Source organism: Phyllostomus hastatus, unplaced genomic scaffold (genome assembly GCF_019186645.2).
Source record: "Phyllostomus hastatus isolate PE091 unplaced genomic scaffold, TTU_PhHast_1.1 phas_contig_40, whole genome shotgun sequence".
Classification (NCBI taxonomy): domain Eukaryota; kingdom Metazoa; phylum Chordata; class Mammalia; order Chiroptera; family Phyllostomidae; genus Phyllostomus; species Phyllostomus hastatus.
The window spans coordinates 18,064,257-18,085,280 of record NW_025333872.1 but is presented as its reverse complement, the minus strand read 5'-3'; the positions used below and the strand labels follow the sequence as shown (position 1 = coordinate 18,085,280).

Genomic DNA, 21,024 nt, shown 5'->3' with positions numbered 1-21,024 from the left:
TGGGTCTCTCTTTATGGCCCTTTTTTGGAAGTCTATTTTGTCTGATATGAGTATGGCTACCCCAGCTTTTTTTTTCCCCCTGTCTATGTGCTTGGAATATTTGTTTCCTGTCCTTTACTTTCAGTCAGTGTAGGGCTTGAGATGGGTCTCTTCTAGGCAGCATATGTGTGGGTCATGCTTTCTTATCCATTGAGCTATTCTGTGTCTTTTGATTGGAGCATTTAATCCATTTACATTTAAGGTTATTATTGATAGGTACTTATTCATTGCCATTTTTTTGTACCTGTGTTCCTTTCTCTCTCACTGTTTTTCTTCCTGTTCTTAAAGCAGACCCTTTAGCATCTCTTGCAGAGCTGGTTTGGAGGAGGTACATCGTTTGAGGCTTCTTTTGTCTGGGAAGTTTCTTATTTCACCTTCCATTTTAATTGAGAGCCTTGCTGGATAGAGTAGTCTCAGTTGTAGGCCTCTGGTTTTCATTACTTGGAATATTCCTTGCCATTCCCTTCTGGCTTGGAGCATTTCCATTGAGAAGTCAGCTGCTAGTCTTATCAGGGATCCCTTGTATGTTACTTCCTATTTCTCCTTTGTTGCCTTTAAGATTCCCTCATTGTCTTGGAATTTTGCCATTTTAATTATTATGATGTGTCTTGAGGTGGGCCTCTTTGGGTTCCTCTTGATTGGGACTCTCTGTGTTTCCTGGATTTGTGTGACTTTTTCTCTCATTAAATTAGGAAAGTTTTCCATCATTACTTTTTCAAACAGGTTTTCTATCCCTTGCTCTTCTTCTTCTCCTTCTGGTATCTCTATTAGAGAGATATTATTATGTTTCAAGTTGTCCTACATTTCCCTTAACCCCTCTTTGTTCTTTCTGAATCTCTTTTCCTTTTCTTGCTCTTTCTGGGTGTTTTTTTCTACCTTGTCCTTCAGCTCACTGATCTGATCCTCTGCTTCATGTAGCCTGCTTCTGATTCCTTCAGAAATTGTATTCTTCATTTCCTCTTGGCCCTTGTTGATAGTTTCTATTTCCTTTTTCATGTTGATATAGTTTGCAGTGAGTTCATTTTAGTTTCCATGTAGTTTTTGGTAATTCTCTGTGAACTCATTGAGCTTTCTTATAATCATTGCTTTGAATTCAGTATCTGATAGTTGACTTGCCTCTACTTTGTTTAGCATTGTTTTTGAGGCTTCTTCCTTTCCTTTCATTTGGGGATTGTTTCATTATCTTCCCATTGTTTGTGAGACTACTCTTGCTAGCCTCTGCTTCTTAAATTGATCTGTTCTGACTGCCTGGGTTTATGGTGTGAACTTCTATGGTAGAAGACCTGTGAGATTCAGTAGTGCAGTTTCCTTGATCTCCTGGGCTTGCTGGTCTTGGGCTGTTGTTTATGTTGGCTCTTTGTATGTCTTTGGGTTTTGATTGTTGTTGGGTCTTTCTTTGGTGGGTCCTTCCCTCCAGCTGGTTAACTGAGGATCACTTTATCCACCATGTCTTATATTTTGCTGTGCAGGTGTGGACAGGTTGTGTTGAAGCTGGGCCTTCTGTTTGTATGAGGTTTTGAGGTTTCTCTATCACTGTTGTTCAGTTGTTTGTTCTGGGTAATTTCTCCTCTATTTAGTTGTATTTCCAGATTGGTCCTGGGTGGAGGTTAGTGTGGCTTCTACTCCCTCCTTCACCTTCTTCCGTTGTTATCTGTTGGTGGTTCTTTTGTTGGTGTTTTTCCTCTTCTAGCAGGTATACTGGTGTTCACAGATCCAACCTACTCTTTTTTGTGATTTAAGATTTACGTCCTGGACCTGTGGTCAAAATGGTGAGATAGGCAGGCATGGCTCAACTCTTCACACAACCACATTAAAATTACAGCTACTCAGACTCGCTGCCTCTGAGCAGCGAGAGCTGCTGGAGCACTGGGGTAGCAGCTTAAAAGGCACCAGTGGTATACAGGGAGAAACCTAAGTGGATATATATTCAATTTTTATGTTAGATGTTCAAGTAGAAATTGTCAGTGACTAGTTGAATATAGGAATCTGACAGGGTGAGTTCCTTTTTTGTGAAGTGTTCTTTCTTGCCCTTTATCCATTTTCTACAAGGTAGAAAGGTATCCATTTTCTACAGATAGCATTTTCCATATCAGTTAATAAGAGCTTCTTATACATGAAGAAAATTCACCCTTTTATCTACCTGTCTATCTATTGTAAATATTTTTTCTTTTTATTTGGTTTATAATATTGTTTTTAGTTTTTAGAAATGTAAAATTTTCCCACAATTAAATATTTTTCTTGTAGTTTCTTCTAGTGTTTTTGTTTTTTGAGTATGAGATACTCAATATTCATTTTCTTATTTTTTAAGATTTTTACATTCTTGGTTTCATTTTTGGAATTTATTTTGGTTTTTGGAGTAACATGAAGATCCAAAAAAATTGGCAAACTTGGAGAATGGCTATTTTAACATAGCAAAATTCAACTGGAGTGAACATATGGCTTTTATTTGTCTGGAAGAAGTCATTTAAATTTGACCTTGGTGAAAAGGAATCAACATATGTGATGGGAATGCCTAAAGGAATGATGCATCTTTTGGCACCATTAGCAAACATATAATGTCTATATTAAGAAAGATGACAGTCCTGCTTTTGGATTTGGTTTGCGATACCACACATTAGGGATGTGTAGGATCTGGATTTCATACAGAAGAGAGTAACTGCAAGAGATTAGAACTCAGCCTGCAGGGAGGATTTACTGTCCCTCTCATGCAATCTGAACAAGAGATACTGTTTTAACATGCAAAGAATGATGGTAGAGAATAAGAGGAAAGTGGGTTGGGGAAAACTAGAACTGATGCTTGCAGAGTACATTTGATAGGGGTTAAATAATCAGTAGTAGAACAATAGGACCCACGAGACAAGCTTTTTATGTTTTTCTTTTTTCAGACTCTTAACTGAATAAGTGCCAATTGTGGACTCCACAGTTTAAGAGCTGTGGGAAGTTTAGTGCTGAGGGCCATGAAGATTAAAGACCTGGGAGATGGAACACATTAGGATAAAAGCCAAAGAAATGGCTATTATTTGGCATGGAAAGATAATTACCAGAGGAAGCTTAATTATGAAGTATATAAAAGACATCCTTCTAAAGAGAACAGTTTCTACCTGAACTCTCACTTCACACACAGTTTGAGTTCCTTAGCAAAAGGGTTTATTGTCTTACCACTTCCCCCTCCTGTAACACACACAGACACCCACTACCCCTTATGAGAGTCCCACTGAATAAACTAAAATATGGACCATTTGCCTTGAATGAACTATTCTGCACTTGGGCAGTTAATCTTCCTTTTCTGCAATAAAATATTGTTTACCTCTTCCATAAAGCTTTCCTAGACAATGCTTAGTTACTAGGTAAATCATTTTTCTCCAACACTCCCCTCACATAAATCTCATACATGGATCTTTCCATATTCATCTGATGCACCTCTTAAATAGATTACTTACATTTTATATATTATATATTGTGTGTACAATAATGATATGTACATAAAATTATATTTGTGCTAATGTCATTTGTATATTTAAATTATTTAAGAAATTGTTGGTTATATATTTAGCATTTGTGATTTTAAAGGTAAATTCATGGTTATATTGTGTCTTCTTTTGATTATGATTATTTTTAGAGCCTTCAGTGTTAGTGACCAGTTGGACTCAGAAAGTACGGGGTGGGTGGGCAAAAGTAGGTTGACATTTGTGAATATGTAAAACAGAATTTATTATTGTGTTATTTATTTGTATTACAACTTTTGACCTACATTTTCCCACCCTTATTTCTATGTCTGTTTGCTTATTTATTCATTCTTTCATTCATCTGGTCATATACATGATATTTATCATGTACTTACTCTGTTCCTGCCACTCTTCCAGGTTAAGGAAATATAGCAGTGAACAAAATAGATAGGAATTCCTGCTGTATTGAAGGTCACATTCTATTGGGGAGAGATAGGTAATCAATCCACAATAATAATAATAATTAAAAACTAAGTAAATATAAGATGATGGTAAGTATTATTGAAAAATATTGCGGAACAGCAGGAGAGAAAATGGGGTTAGCTATTGGTCACTTCCCTTTGAATGTAAAGCATTATTAGTAGAGATTTAGGTTTGGAGTAAAATAAGCCAGATGGTGAAAGACAAATACCATATGATCTCACCTATAAGTGGAATCTAATCAACAAAACAAGCAAGCAAAATATAACCAGAGACATTGAAATTAAGAACAAACCGACAGTAACCAGAGGGGAGGTGGGCAGGGATAATGGGGGAAAAAGCAGCAAGGTCCATCAAAGAACATGTATAAAGGACATATGGACAAAGCCAAAGGGGGTTAGGATCAAGGGTGGGAGGTGGGGATGGCAGGAGTGGGAGGAATAGTGGTGGGGAAATGGAGACAACTGTACTTAAACAACAATAAAAAAGTTATCAAGGAATACTAAAAACAAAAGAAAAAACATTGATGAAAAAATTACAAGAACCTAGCCATGACCCATCATTCAAGAGGAGTTTTAAATTAAATGTATTGGGGTTACATTGGTTAATAAAATTATATAGTTTCAAGTGTAAAAAAAGATTCCACATACAAGAAAGAAAGTAGTATCAGTTTTTTTATAAAGCGGTGCATTCTCATTTTGAAATAAGCTTAGTATAACTTTAAGTGTAAACTTACTTGGAAAATGAGGTCATTTACTTAAACTTAATTAAATTCTTTGAATTTAAGAACCAGGGTCTATCTGGAGAGATTATTTGCCAAAGGTAGACAGTGTTTGTTTGTTTTTTTTCATGTGCTTAGCTCAAGGCTAATTATTAATGAAAAGCAGATGATGTTGCTGTGTATTTATCACCCATCTACCTTTATCTGAGGAAGGATTAGATTTAGATTAAATTTCATTTACAGTAAATGTAGTTTGTTTTAATTTGAAGTGGCATTTCTGTCCCCCCCCCCAGAAGTGTATAGTTTCTTATTGTCAAATATAAATAATAAATCTTAGCCCATGCAAATATTATTAAAAATTTTGTACTACTTTCCTATTTTGTAACCAGTGAAACTATATTTTCCTCCAGAGTCCCTCCCTTAGTCAGTGATATCATCAGCCATCCTGCTGCCCAAGCCAGAATCCTGAGCATCGTTCTACAACTCCAAATTCCTCACCTCCTATAACCCATGCTCAGATTAGACTAAATACACCTAGGATGGACTCAGATTGTGCTTACCATTATCTCTTCCCTGCAGCAACCTCCTGTATGGTCTTTGTGCTTTTTCTTGCCCCATTTAATCTACCCTCCAGAGTGTAGCAAGTGAGTGTTTTAAAGCTCAAGTCTGATGGTGTGACCCCCTAGTTTAGTGGCTTAGATAAAGTTCAGAGTTCTTCATAAGACCCACAAGCTGTACATATAACTTCCAGTCTATCATTCCAGTGTTGCATGTGGCATACACACATACATCTCTTCTTTCATCTCCAGGGCTATGGCTCATCCTCTCATGCTGCATGCCACATTGAAGGCCTTCCTCTTATAAAGGGGGTCCCCCAAAACCCAGAATTATCTTTTAGAGGGCGAGCCTCTTGTAGTACAGGCTTCCCCCGCTAGCTGAGTATTCTAGGAACCCATCTGTATCAGTGTGCCAGCAGGTGTTGTAAGAGGCTGTGTGCTATAGGTTTCAGTGAATTTTTTTTTGAAGACTCAGTGCATTTGTCCATTTTATGATGGGTGATTTATGAATGCACCTGTCCGCACCATGCTGAGTGGCCAGCAGTTTTTGATAAAAAATGGCAAGACTCCCCTGCCTCACCTTCCCTCTTCACCCAATCTTACCCCAAAAGACTTTTTTTTCCTGGATGATGACAGTCCTCAAAGGCAATCATTTTTCCCATGTGGAAGAGGTGAAATAAAAAAATGGAAGAAGCATGGAAAGGTATCAAAATCCATGAGTTCAAAAACTGTTTTGAGCAGTGAAAAAAAAATCTTGATAGGTATATTGCATTAAATGGAGAGTACTTTGAAGGTGACTGAAGTTTAAATATGTAAGAATAAATACATACTTTTTATAAGTGAATTCCATTTTGGGGGTCCCCCCTTGTATGTGTTGTGCTTTCTTCAGTGTTCCTTTGTGCTATGTCTTCAGAAAGCTTCCCTTGCCTGTCTATTTTTCACCTCCCACAGAATCACAGTTATTAGAACTTAACTCAGGTGTGATTTTATACATTAATGTGCCCTGTTAGTCAAGTAATCTGAACAGTCAGTTAAACCATTCAAACTACTTGGGTTAGATGGCAAACTAGTTTCTGTATTAGTTATATATACTGAAAGACAGAGATTCATGAATATTCTTGAAATTTCATTGTGTGGTGCTATAAAGTCTTTCAATGACTAGAAGACTCCATAGTGGATATTAAAAAATACACACTTGATTTTGGTTACCTAGTTACCCTATCTGTGTACCTAAGAATATCTGTTGGAATTTTGGAAAACTTTGAAGAAAATTATATAATAGAATAAACTTTAAATCACACTCATACATTTTAAAAACTAAGAGTGATATCTCAAATAATTTCTTTGGATTTTATTCTTATTTTTAAGTTCAGAGTATTTAAAAGAAACCACTTACTCTGTTCTTCTCACTACTCAAAAAATCTATGTATTTATACTGGCAGACTACTTTATAGTTTGATTATGATTGGGCTCCAAAGACATTGTGACCCTTGCACATTCGATGATTTTATGACCAATTTCCATTTTAGAACTATATATCTTTCCTGGAGCATTGCAGCTATGAATCATGGAAGAAAAGTAAATTGACTCTGTATACTTCAACCCTACAATCTGGCAGTGAGAATATTTTTTCCTATAAAATGACTCATTTACAAAGAAAATTTTTTGAACATAGGAAAATGTTAAATACTGTCAGAAGTCTTGCAGATGGGGGAAGTGTGGATATTTTGACCTGCTAATAATTGCAATATGGTAAAATCAGTGTTGACAAGTATTAAACAGTCGAAGATCATGTGAAAGTTATAATTATGCCAAGAAACCAACAGAAACTTGTATATTTAGAAGAATAAAAACCTCAGTACTCTATAAGAAAAGCTTATCATTTTTCTTGTTTTAGTGAGCCCAGCTATGAGTCAACCAACATTTTATTTCTTTCTCCTCTTGGAAATTTTTCTGTTGTAATATTTCTCCCTGTTAACCTTTTTTTCCTGGTTTTAAGTCCAAAATTTGTTCTTCTGAATTTCACCCAATTTCTTCTGGTAATTTGCCATGGGGTTCCCCACCTTGGATATGGTTTTTGTTTTTTATTTTATTATAAATCATGCTTCCTCTAGCTTCTAAAACAATCTTTAAATTACTTTGTACAACTAAGTTTTCAATACCTCATCTCACTGTAAGTAAAGTAAAAAACAATAATAGCTTGGTTCTAGTATTGTGAGGAACCATTGATTATTCCTGTATTGTAGTTCTTCAAAATCAAAACTAACGGAGACATTGTAAAGTGCACTGAAGCCTTGGCCCTGGATGGGTGGCGCAGTTGGTTGAAGGGTCGTCCTGATACACCAAACTTGTGGGTTCAGTCTCCAGTCAGGCCACATGCATGAATCAACCAATGAATGCATGAATAGGTGAAACAACAAATCTCTCTTTCTCTTTTTGAAATCCATAAAAAATACACATGTTCACATGTTCAGGATTAGATATGCAGAATATTGAAAAATGGTTCTATAATGATGATGATGACTGAACCTATCATTCTTCATGCATTAAAGGTAGCTCCTAAGGCTACAGAGTAACATTCTGCAGAAATGTTCTAATAGTTTTGTGCAATAGTCATTGGTCTGAAGAAAAGAAAGAAACTTATGTTTATTCAGATCCTAACATCTGCCAGGCATTTTCACCTTTGACACCATTTGTTTCTTTTCTGAAGTATAGTGGGTATTACTGTGGTAAAAAAAAAAAAAGAAAAGAAAAAAAGAGGTTTATCTAGGTAAAGTGACCTAGCCATATCCCATAGAAAGGGAGGAGCAAAAATTCAGCTGAAGGTTTTTTTCAATTTCCAAATTCATTGTCTTTCTACTTCATTGTGTTGTATCAGGATTTGGGGAATCTGAGTGCTCAGAAGAATCCTTTGAGCACTCAGAATCCTAATCTGCATAACAGTAGTCTGGTTCAATGGATTTCTTTGACTCTGATTACTCTAGGATCATAGGATCTGATCTAATATGAAGCATTTTCTGATTGAGGGTGTGTCCACTGACTCTGTCAACTGCCTGTGTAACTCAGGGCAAGTTACTTAACCCCTGTGCTTCAGTGCCCTCATTTTAAAATGGGGATAAGGTAGAACCTATGCTAAAGGGTAGAACCCATGGTGAAGGTTAAGTGAGTTAATTAGTCTGGAACATGACAAGTATATAAATCATTGCCATTATTATTTCTCCAATTATAAGAGCCTATTTATTGTGAATCATGCCGGACTCTCCAGAGAGTGTATGCAAAGTTTTGAGGAACTGAAAGGACATCCTAGGTGGTAGCATTTATAAGTAACCCAGCTCTGTTTGGGCATGTGCTAACAGGGATAGAATTGAAATTCAGCTCCCGGCCTATCTGATTCCAAAGTGGTGGGGGAAGGAGATTCAGTGATAACTACAGTGGTACAGGTAGGTATAAAGCTGAGCAAATTCTGTGCAGATTGACATTTTTCTTTTTTCTCACTAATCTTGAAGACGTGAATCACATGGTATTACTATAAGTTTCAGTTTGCTAATGGAAAGAGCATAAACATAACATGGTTCCTTGGGGAAAGAGATATTTCACTCTTATGTGCCATGTGGATGACTTGAAGGTAATTTCTTTCCGTCTTTGATTAACAGAAATTGTGCCAAATGCTGTGTTCAATGCTAGAGGTACAAAAATGAATTCAACTTGGTTCCTCGTCTCAAGGGGGCACATAATCCAGTGACACACAGACAGTGTCAACCCGGAGAGCGTATGGCAGTTTTGAAATTGCTGATTGTTTTGATGGATCAAGAAAAGGTTGATTATGAAACTCATTCACTGGTGGAGTAAAATGTTTAAGGACTGGGCAAAGGAACTCAAGAGGAAAATTTGAGTTGGAGACATCCTTCATAAAGTGTAATGATATAGCCTGTGAATACTGAATGGGGTATAAAGCAAAGGATGGTAGTTGGTAATTGACGTTATATACTCTTCATCATTCTGGGAGTAATGGAGAATGTTTTGCAAAATAAAAAATGCAAGTTCTTTGGCTTCTACATTTCCTATACTATTCTTACCCTCCCCCTGTCTATTTTGTACCTACCATCTATGCTACTTATTCTCTGTACCTTTTCTCCTCCTCTCCCCCTCCCACTCCCCTGTTGATAATCCTCCATGTGATCTCCATTTCTGTGGTTCTATTCCTGTTCTAGTTGTTTGCTTTCATTTTTGTTTTAGGTGTGGTTGTTAATATCTGTGAGTTTGCTGTCATTTTACTGTTCAGGGCAAGGGGAATAAAGGGGGGAAATGGGACAACTGTAATAGCATAATTGATAAAATATATTTTTTAAAAAAGAAATGCAAGTGCTTGTGAAATGAGAAAAACTATAATCTGTGGCTGATATTTTTGAGACAGCCACTATACTGTTATTGTTGTTATTACTGGAGCTAACAAAGAGTAGCAAAAGAAATATTTGAAAATGGGACTGGAAAAGCATAGAATTATGATGTTTCTAAAACTGTAGCTAGATGGGTACTGACAAGTGATTGGGTAAGTACAAAGACCACTGAGTAGCCATGTGGAAATGAAGCTTTTGGATTCAAGAACATGCTTTTGGATTTAAGTGACAATGTAACTGAAACATTAATGAGATCTTTGTTAATACTATTGACAAACAGAAAGCTGTATCCAAACAGTGAGATCTGAGAAAGATGCAACCTGAATAAGAGAGGTAAATGTGTTTGTTTGCAGGTTTCAGGTGGTCCAAGGCAACCTGACATTGGCCCTGAGAAACTTAGACAAATGTCAGGGCCTTCAAGTGTGTTTTTTAGTTCATTTGCCATGTGCTGAGTGACGAATGAATAGTTTCCTCCTGTCTGAAAAAGATGTGCTGTTTTATCAGGGGTCCAATTTCTGGAGGGATGTGTAAGAAGCGGTGGAGATGAAAGTGACCATGGCCTCAGCAGACAGCTCATCCTTGGGAAGTGGAGGGATACGTCACAGCCATGTTCTTGGGGTTAACATCAGTAACTTTCTAAAATGAGCAATCGAGAGGCTGTTACAGATTTACTCTGAAGGATAACATTCAACAGGGTTTAATTTACTCTAGGGATTAACTTGGATGGTCATTAATCAGGTAGTTTAAAAATGTATTACATTTGTTAATCCTGCAGTTTTAGGTGTTTTTCTCCTGAATATGTTGAATATGTTCTAATTGTACAGTACATTTCTTTAGGATCTGTGACCATTGGCTTTGTATTTCGATCCCAGAGCTATCATTTTACTTGAAGCATTTCTGGATGTTTTTATTAATCTAGAGATATTCAAGACCTTTTTTTCCTAAATGCTGAGGGGTATGAATTTCTTATTAAGCATTTGATACTTTGCTATTTTGGTTTCTTAAACTAAGTGAAGTCTTATGGGTAAGAAACTTGAGACAGGAGTGAATCCTGAAATGCAGAGCTGCTTTTTGTGAGTGAGATGACATACTAACTGTTGCTTGTTTACTTTTCTTTAGGGATATCAGGGAATGCCAGGATCCCCCGGTATCCCCGGATCCCCAGGAATACAAGTATGTGATCTGTTTATGCACATTTTAGAAACAGCATTTCTAGTGAACCAAAAAACCACAATTAACAAAATTTGTTTTGCGCCTAATTTAGGGAGCACGAGGACTACCAGGTTACAAAGGAGAACCAGGGAGAGATGGTGAAAAGGTAAACACACACACACACAAACACGCACACACGCGTGTGCATATGTGTCCAGTTGTTCCAGTCACTCAAAGACAGGGATTTTACCTATGATGACTCCCATTCAATAGTGTTCACCTTGGTGAATTCCAAGATCTGTGGCCTCAGAAATTTGTCAGTGGCCATTTTCTAATAAAGGTGTTATTTTTTTAGATTACTTGATGACCACTATCAAATGGTATCGGTACTGGCATTATCCCAGTGCCATGTTCTCTCCCTTGGTTAAGCTCTGAAAGCTGGTGGGAATCGACCCTCTTAGAAGGGAGAGAATTTTGTGAGTGGCATGTGTCCCCTGTTAGCCACAGATAGCGTGGTATCCCTGTGTCCATAATAGATTCCTATCTGACAGATGGCCTATTGGCTTAGCTTTATGGAACTTCTCCCCAGAGTTCCAGTGGGTACAGATAACATTTCAAGTGCCAACTTTCCAATTTTTTTTTTACAACTTTGAAATTTGCCAATCTTCCTACTGAAGTACATGTTCTTTAAACATGCTTAATAAGTTAGTTCCTCCCCATGGATCCGGTTGAGGCCATGAAAGTGAATGAGGCCTATTGGTCCTGGCAGCTGGTCCACATCTAAAATGCCCGTTTTTATTTGCTCAGATCCCCATGTTGATTTTTTAGCTTAATTCCTGAAGTGCAATCTTATTTCTAAGTTCTCTCTTTGCTCCTGGTAAAAACCTGCACTAATTTTCTAACTATAACCCTTGCAAAATTATTCTCTTTAAAAATAATGTGTATAACACCTACATGCAAGGAATACTGATGTACACTAGATGCATTTTATGTTTAAAAATATTAAAGCCATTAGTGACATAGGAGGGAGAAGTAGTTAGAATTGACTTAGCAGAGTTGCTGCTTTTTTTATGGCTTTCTCAAAAAGAGAAAGTAGTCCACTCGTGTAGCTTTCTGAAAGCACCACAGCACAAACAGTGGTATGTGGGGGAAAACGGGGGGGGGGGGGCGGGGGAGAAGCATAAAGCAGCTACAGGCTGCAGGCTGAGCCCTGAATTCAGCCAACTCAAACACCCAGTCAGTAGCCAAAGGATGACCCATCTCAAACCAACCAGAGAGCCTTCTTTAGTTACTACCCCACTTTTCTTTCTCATCACAGCACAAGCATGCCTTTACTCACTCTGCACTTTCTCACTTCCCTTTATCTCTTTAACCCATGCCAGTAGGCTTTCTATCCCAACCTTCTGCATATTGAGATCACTAATGTCTACCATATTCAAAATCCAGTAGTCATTGTTTTCCAGTAATCTTTGCTGTCTTGTTTGATGTCTCAGCAGCATTTGACACAATTGACTATTTCCTTCTTCTTGGAATGATTTTTTCTCTTGGTTCCGAGATATCACATGTTCCTATATTTTCTCTTGCCTTAATTGGTTACTTTTTCACATTTTAATTATTACCTACTTTTCCTCTTTCCACTCTCTAAATGTGGGGGTGTTCAGTCCTGTGCCCTTCCTCTCCTTTCTTAGTAGAGTCTATTATTTTAATATTATTAAATATAACATAGGAATATCAATTATGTAGAAAATATATAAACATATTGGTGATGAGCATAGTAATGATTAACATGCTGATATAACTGATGTTCTAATTAATATAATAAATAATCAATATAATAAAATAATATTAAATGAATAAATATACATACATATACACTATTTTCTTATAAAATATTTTGCTTTATCTGAATCTGAAGACTCCGTGGGATTGTCATTATACCAGGGATTTCCTGAAGAAATGTTTTCTACTATTTATGAAAAGGGTGGTACCATATTTTTTCTTCTTTCCTATATCCTTTGCTCAGATGCTCTTCTTCCAAAGTGGCACTAGCTGTGACCTCCCTAAATATTCTGAAAAGTCGGGGTAAAGTGTCCCTCCACTGCATATGGTGCTGCACTGTGTGGATTTGGGATTTCAGTACTTCTATGGGTAGTTTTGCTAAGTCTGGATTGTTTCCTAATCTTTCAACCTCTTTGATTTTAAGGCTTTGTAACGGATTCAGCATCTCAGTTTATTATGAAGAACTGATGATTCCATGTCCTGCCTCATTTATTGGCTGCTATGCATCTTTCTGTCCTGTTTTATTTTTTTCTACTGGCATCATTGGGAAACTTACAACTTTTATTGAATTTTTATAGAGTGCTTCCTACTTTTCTTGGTTCTAAACTTGACTTCTCACCTTCACTTTGGGTATACTCTGTGCTGTGGTCAATGATAAGCTGTAGTAGGAGCTCCGGCATCTACTTTTTCCTAGGCTTGAGTAGTCCAGTGGTGATCCCCAAATCCCAGGGAAATACCTATCCTTGTGTTAGAGAGAGAGGGAGCATTTTGGAGGGTTCCCAGTAAGTCACTATTGCCTGAGCCTGAGTAAAACTTAGCATTTGTTTTTTACTTAAAGGAGAAATAAACAACCAGAATGTGTAAGGCTTGTAATGTATTGGGTGCTTGAAGGCTTTTACTGCTGTGTGTATATTTTTTGTTTTATTTTTAGACATATTTTGTATTGGCATTATACATATTATTATCATTTGAAATTCTCACAAAAGGTATATGTGGTTAGTTGAATAAGTCATGCTATGCCTATTTTTACATTAATTGTTAAGTGAGCCATTCCTCTTTTATAGTTTAGAAAACTGAAGAGTGAAAAACTTAAATCATTCGTCTGAAGTTACTCAAGCATCAGGGAGTTGAGATAAAATGTCTTGATCTCAGTGTGGCTTTCTTTTCTCCATGTTTTCTGCTTTGTCCAAAATAGTTTGTAGCAGTGAGGTTTGTTCTCCTTTGACATTGTTGCCTGCATTGTGAGAAGAATTCCTGAATGCCTACCAAGTACATAGTAGAGGGTGGGGCCTGGATGAATGAGTTTAGGTTGAGGTGATTGTGCCATGAACAGGATTAATGGTCTACATATCTCTCAAGGGAGGTGTGATAGTTTACTCTAGATGATAGGTCACCAAACTTTAAATTGCAGATTCTTTGCAGTAAAATACTTTGGGCATGTGGTCCCATATATATGCATAAGTATATGCCTATGTTACTGTACAAAGCAAGTATTCTTTGAAAACAAATACATATACTGAAAAAGCTTAGAAGAATGAGGGTTTTTTAAAAACTATTAATTTTATTAAATCTTGATTTTTTTAAAGATTTTATTTATTTATTTTTAGAGAGGGAAGGGAGGGGGGAGAGAGAGAGAGACAGAGAGAGAGAGAGAGAAAGAGAGAGAGAGACATCAATGTGTGGTTGCTGGGGGTCATGGCCTGCCACCCAGGCATGTACCCCGACTGGGAATCGAACCTGGGACACTTTGGTTTGCAGCCCATGCTCAATCCACTGAGCTATGCCAGCCAGGGCTAAGAATGAGGTTTTTAAAATACTAGTTTTCATATTCTTTTATTGCTGATACAAGTAATTTGGACCTGATTCTAAAAACTATGATTCTGGATCAACTTATGATGTGAATAGCCTCTTCAAAGGTATATGTATCAGTCACAAAAGCTTTGGAGGCAAGCTATGCAAATGGAACCATCTTCCTGTACATCTTGGATTCTCTTTGATTCTAATCTCTTGTAAACATGGATGCAACCAATAGTGACTCCTCAGAATACTTTTTTTTAATTGTTATTTTATTACAGTTGTTCCAATTTTTCCCATTTGCCCTCCTCTGCCTAGCCTACCCCCTACTCCCTCCATCAATCCCCACATCATTGTCCAAGGGTCATTCATACATGTTGTTTGACTACCTTCCCCTTCTTTCCACCATTATTTCCCTCTCCCCTCCTCTCTGGCCACTATCAGTCTGCTCCTTGTTTCCATGCCTCTGGTTCTATTTTGCTCATTAGTTTATTTTGTTTATTACATTCCTCTTATAAGTGAGGACATGTGGTATTTGTCTTTCACTAACTCGTTTATTTTGCTTAGTGTAATATTTTCCAGTTCCATCCATGCTGTTGCAAAAGGTAGGAGTTCCTTTTTAGTTTCTACTGCATAGTATTCCATTGTGTAAATGTACCACAGCTTTTTGATCCACTCATCTTCTGATGGGCACTTAGGCTGTTTCCAGCACTTGGCTGCTGTAAATAGTGCTGTTATGAGCATAGAGATGCACAGGTTCTTTTGAATTGGTGTTTCAGGATTCATGGGTTATATACCCAGCAGTGGAATCTCTGAGTCAAAAGACAGTTACATTTTTATTTTTTTAAGGAAATTCCATTCTGTTTTCCATAGTGACTGCATCAGTTTGCATTCTCACCAACAATGCACGAGGCTTCCCTTTTCTCCACATCCTTGCCAGCACCTGTTGTTCATTGATTTATTAATGATGGCTATTCTGACCAGTGTGAAGTGGTATCTCATTGTGGTTTTAATTTCATCTCTTTGACAGCTAGCAACGTAGAACATCTTTTCATATGCCTATGGGCCCTCTGTATGTCCTTGGAAAAGTGTCTGTTCAGAACCTTCGTCCATTTTTTAATTGGATTGTTTGTCTTCCTGGTGTTGAGTTGTATGAATTCTTTATATGTTTTGGAGATTAAACCCTTATCCAGTGTATCACTGGCAAATATGTTCTCCCATATAGTCAGTTCCCTTTTCATTTTGATGATAGTTTCTTTAGCTGTGCAGAAGCTTTTTAATTTGATGTAGTCCCATTTGTTCATTTTTTCCTATATTTCTCTAGGAGATATATCAGCAAAAATATTGCTACATGAGATATCTGAGATTTTCCTGCTTATGTCCTCCTCTAGGACTTCATAGTATCATGAGTAATATTTAGGTCTTTTATCCACTTTGAGTTTATTCTGGTGTATGGTGTGAATTGGTGGTCTAGTGTCTTTCTTTTTCTTTCTTTTTCTTTTTTTTTTGCATGTACCAGTCCAGTTCTCCCAACAACATTTATTGAAGAGATCATTTTTACTCCATTGTATGCTTATGCCTCTTTTGTCAAATATTAATTGACCATAGAGACATGGATTTATTTCTGGGCTCTCTATTCTGTTCCATTGATCTGTGTGTCTGTTCTTATGCCAGTACCAGGCTGTTTTGATTATTGTGGCCTTGTAGTATAGTTTTATATTGGGTATTGTGAGACTTCCTATTTTATTCTCCTTTATCAAGATTGCTGAGGCTATTTGGGGTCTTTTGGTTCCATAAGAATTTTTGAAATATTTGTTCTAAATCAGCAAAATATACTATTGGTATTTTAATAGGAATTGCATTGAATGTATAGATTGCTTTGGGTAGTATGAACATGTTATATGCTTCCATTTGTTTGTATCTTCCTCAATTACTTTCTTCAGTATTCTATAGTTTTCTGAGTACAGGTCTTTTACCTTCTTGGTTAAATTTATTCCAGGTACTTTGTATTTCTTGCTGCTATAGTAAATGGGAATTTTTCCTAATTTCTCTTTCTGAGAGATTGTTGTTGGTATACAAAAATGGCATTGATTTATGAATATTGACCTGTATCCTGCTACTTTGCCAAATTCACTTATTTGGTTGAGTAGTTTCTTAGTGGAGACTACAGGGTTTTCTATGTACATTACCATGTCATCTTCAAATAATGACAGTTTCACTTCCTCCTTTCTAATTTGGGTAGCTTTTATTTTTTTTTCTTGTCTGATCTCTGTGACTAGAACTTTCAGTACTATGTTGAATAAGAGTGATGAAAGCAGACACACTTGTCTTGTTCCTTATCATATGGAAAAGCTTTTAGTTTTTGCTCATTGAGTGTGATGTTGGCTGTAGGTTTCTTGTATATGGACTTTATTATGTTGAGGTATGCTTTTGCTGAGTGTTTTTGTCATAAATGGGTACTGGGTTTTATCAAATGCTTTTCAGCATCTGTTGATATGATCATGTGGTTTTTGTCTTTAAGTTTATGTGGTATATTACATTTATGGATTTATAAATATTGTACCATCCTTGCATCCCTAGAGTAACTCCCACTTGATCATTCTGTATGATCTTTTTAATGTATTGCTAGATTCAGATTGCCAATATTTAGCATGTGTGTTCATCAGAGATATTGGCCTATAATTTTCTTTTTTTCTTGTGTCTTTACCTGGTTTTGGATTTAGGATAATACTGGCCTCATAAAAGAGTTTGAGAGTCTTCCCTTTACTTGAATTTTCCAGAATAGTTTGAAAAGGATAGGAGTTAGTTCTTCTTTGAATGTTTCATAACATTTGCCTGTGAAGCCATCCAGTCCAGAGCTTTTGGGTACGTTGAGGTTTTTGATTACTACTTCAGTTTCACTGGCATATCTGCACATTCCCCTGCCATGTCTCCAACCAATGGTAGAGTGGCCTCTCATGTGCTGAGCTTGCTTGTTTACCATTACTTTGGCCAGTCTCCACTTATGCCCCCCGCCCCACCTCACTCCTCTCCAGTGATCTGATCTGATCTCTGTATCAGACTGCTATGAACCTACCTCTATTGTAGGCAAGATGCCTGGATGTTGAATCATCAATAAGTCACTAAGTCTTCTGGATGACAATGAAGGGTCAAACAAACACATTAACTTTATCCTCTATCTTAAACTCTTATTAAAGCAGCAATCAAGGGAATAATAACAATTTTATAATAATAAAACCTAAGGTTGACAGGAGAACTCAAGAGTTAAAGATTTTAGTTAGTTATAGTTGATAGGATTAAGTGATTAATGCATGTGGAAAGCTGTTGTTCCAGGAACTGAAATGCAGGACCTATGTGATTCTGGGAGGCCCACAAGCAATTCAGCCTTTATGCCTTTGAGGGTCTGCGAGGGATGGAGATGGTGTCTGAACCCTTGGGTTCCAGGGAAGGGATGTCTGTGATGCAGATAAACAATTGTTAATCAGCAGATATAGAAATACTAGAAAACATGCTGCTAGACTGCAACTTTTATCTGATTAACCTTTTCCCAACACATTACCTACCCTTCCTTTTCCTTATAAAAAGATTCGCTTGAGATAAGTAGTTAAGATGGTTTTTAGGGTACATAACCCACCATTTTCTCAGATTGTGGGCATCTGAATAAAGCACCCATAAAGATTCAATCCTTTTCTCTACGTATTACTTCTGGTAGTGACAGGCAGCAAGAACACTGACTTTTCCAGATTTATTATGACAGAGAGAGTGAAAGAAGAAATAACAAACATATCCACATTTTTGGAAGCTGAAAAGATCCAAGGAAGCTGAATCCTAAAACTAGAAGTCACATGATTCATATGAGACAGAAGGGACTTCCTGTGTATGCGTGTATACACACACAGCCACATTCATACATCCATGCTCACAGGATCCCAAAGACTCAGGAAATCATAATATCAAGTATTTCTAAAATTGGTGGTAAATTACAAGTAGAACCAAAAATGGAGTGGTTGGATGTCCCATTAATAACAATGAAATCCCACTATTTCTTCTTCAACTCTGTACAGCCACATAAATTCCCTTTTTTCACCCTGGCAGAAATATAAAATTTAATACATGGAAAAGTTAAAACTGAGGGTCTTTAGACTGGGAAGAAAAGGTAGAGTTGTACTAAAACAATCTGATTTAGAGCTCATTTACTCATGCTGGCTTCTCCTACCCGACTTCTCCTACCCCACATGCTGTCAGCCAAGTCTGTTTGCCAAAGCTGTAGAAGATCCAACTGTGGAGAATCCACTGATGTACAGTGTTGTCCAATGAAATGACCCAACCAGATCATATTATAGTGAAGCTCAGTCTATGAACAGTATGCACTGAGAGCTTACCTTCATCTTCCATATTAGCTGACAACCAGGAACAACAAAATATCTTAAAGCTAAAGATCAACAAAAAATCTTAGAAGAAACTATTGAGACATGGAGAAGAAGACTGGCAAAATCTCTGTCATTAGTGTTCTCAGAAAGACAGAAGCCCTGATAGGCTTTGCTTCAGCTGTGTTCCTTAGCGTTGAGTGATGGGTCATCAGGGCCAACCTGTAGCTCATGACCCCCTTGTAGACCACATTCCAGATCCTTGTCTTGGCAATCCCTGGGAACCTACCCCAGTCCCATTCCCAAGGCCTGCAGGCTTCTTCCTGTTGGTCCTACTGAAGGCCTTCTAACACAATTGTTTCTATCCATATACTTAGAGATAGCTGAGTGAAGGTTGTTTATGTGAGGTGTGGATGGAGCTTGAGTGAGTGGTTAGAGCTGCTGATGAGATTCCCCTAGGCCCCCAAATGCTTTCCTTCTCTGAACTTAAATAAAACCTTGATAAATGAACATTAATCTTTCACAGAGACAGAGTTTTAATATAGGTATGCACTTAGCTGTTCACAGGTGTATTTTCAATAGGTTTTAAAAGGATAAAGTTGAAAAATATATGATGAATTTTTTAGGCTGAAATGTGCATTCTTTAATTAATTTCAGTTTTATTTTCAGGGTGACCGTGGACTTCCTGGTTTTCCTGGGCTTCATGGAATGCCAGGATTAAAGGTTAGAGAAATTGGTCTTTTTAAATTCAGCAATGCCATATAGTATTCCAAATTCTAAACTTTATATTACAAATGTGTTATAAATAAATAAATGCTCATATATAAAGTATGTTAAAGTAAATGATAAGTTTAAGATTGATATCATAGCTCACATAAAGCTTTATGAAATTTCTTTAAAATTTCCAGTCATAAAATTAAAGTATTTAAAAATTGATGTTTCACTATATAGAAATTCTCTTAATTATAAATCTTATACTATAGACCATGCAATAGTACCAACTGTCCTTATTTTTCCTTTTCTGTTTCTTTTCTTCTTTTTTTAAGATTTTATTTATTTATTTTTAGAGAGGGAAGGGAGGGAGATAGAGAGACAGAGAGAAACATCAATGTGCGGTTGTTGGGAGTCATGGCCTGCAACCCAGGCATGTACCCTGGCTGGAAATCGAACCTGCGACACTTTGGTTCGCAGCCCGTGCTCAATCCACTGAGCTATGCCAGACAAGGCATTGTTTTTCTTTATAAAGCTTGGAAAATAGGACTTTTGTAACAAAGTCCTATTTTGTAAAAAAGTTTAAGTTATTTTACTTCCATTTTATTTTGATGTTGGCGTATTAAACTCTTGTTTATAACTGATATTTTGTCCTCTAGGGTGAAATGGGCCCCAAAGGAGACAAAGGATCACCTGGATTTTATGGCAAAAAGGGAAGTCTGGATCACAGAATGAAGTATCCGTACTGAACTTTCGGTGTAATAGAAATAGAAAACTTAAATTTTAGTCCCAACCCACCATTATAGTAATTTGTTTTATTCACATTTCTCAAGGGTTTATTAAAAAAGAAAAGATAACTGGTGACTCTTATACATGGTAATCTGTTAGAACAGGTTGTGTTGTTGATCATTTTGAACTTTTAAAATAATTACAGTGAGTGATAGCTGCTTAACGGTGTGTCTGTTGAGAATATTATGGATCTTCCTATTTCTTCACATTGAAGGAAGATTATATTCGCTGTATATTTACAGTACTCATTGCCTTTTTAATTTTTCCAATGTGTAGTTTCTCTATTTTTTATTGTATATATATTTTTATTATTGTTCAAGTACAGTTGTCTCCATTTACCCCCCACCACTCCCCCTGCCCCAGACATTTCCACCTCCCACCCTCAACCCTTAGATGTTTGTAATAATTCTGTATCATCAATATTTTCAATGCCTTATATTTTGTCCACTGGCCTGGTAAATTAATACTCTGTCAACAAGTTGCAAAGCCAACACAAGCTGTAGTTCCATGAATTCTGTCATTACATAATGAGGTTAACCTACTTTCCTACTTAAGTTTGAGTTGGAAGTTTAAAGAATTATTGAAAGGATTGTTTTTAAAGTTTATTTTTATTTTTATTTTTTAAATACAGGGTGCAAAAGGTGAAAAGGGGAGTGCTGGTTTTCCTGGCCATCCTGGACGTGCTGTGAGTTCGAGAGAAAAAGTTTTTGCATATTTTGCCTTAAATAAAAAATTATCTTATAGTATCTTTCTTTTAAAATATTGCAAAAGTATATTAAAATACTTATATTT

The 21,024-nt window shown here is 36.8% G+C and overlaps 1 protein-coding gene across 1 annotated transcript in view; it reads left to right on the top strand.

Moving 5' to 3' along the window:
* The window catches only part of COL21A1 (collagen type XXI alpha 1 chain), a 173,797-nt gene that overhangs the window by 98,091 nt on the left and 54,682 nt on the right, over nucleotides 1-21,024 (top strand). The window contains exons 11-15 of the mRNA XM_045843605.1: nucleotides 10,760-10,813; nucleotides 10,905-10,958; nucleotides 19,402-19,455; nucleotides 20,103-20,154; nucleotides 20,862-20,917. Of these exons, the coding sequence (XP_045699561.1) occupies nucleotides 10,760-10,813; nucleotides 10,905-10,958; nucleotides 19,402-19,455; nucleotides 20,103-20,154; nucleotides 20,862-20,917 (270 nt within the window). The remainder of the gene's footprint in view (nucleotides 1-10,759; nucleotides 10,814-10,904; nucleotides 10,959-19,401; nucleotides 19,456-20,102; nucleotides 20,155-20,861; nucleotides 20,918-21,024) is intronic.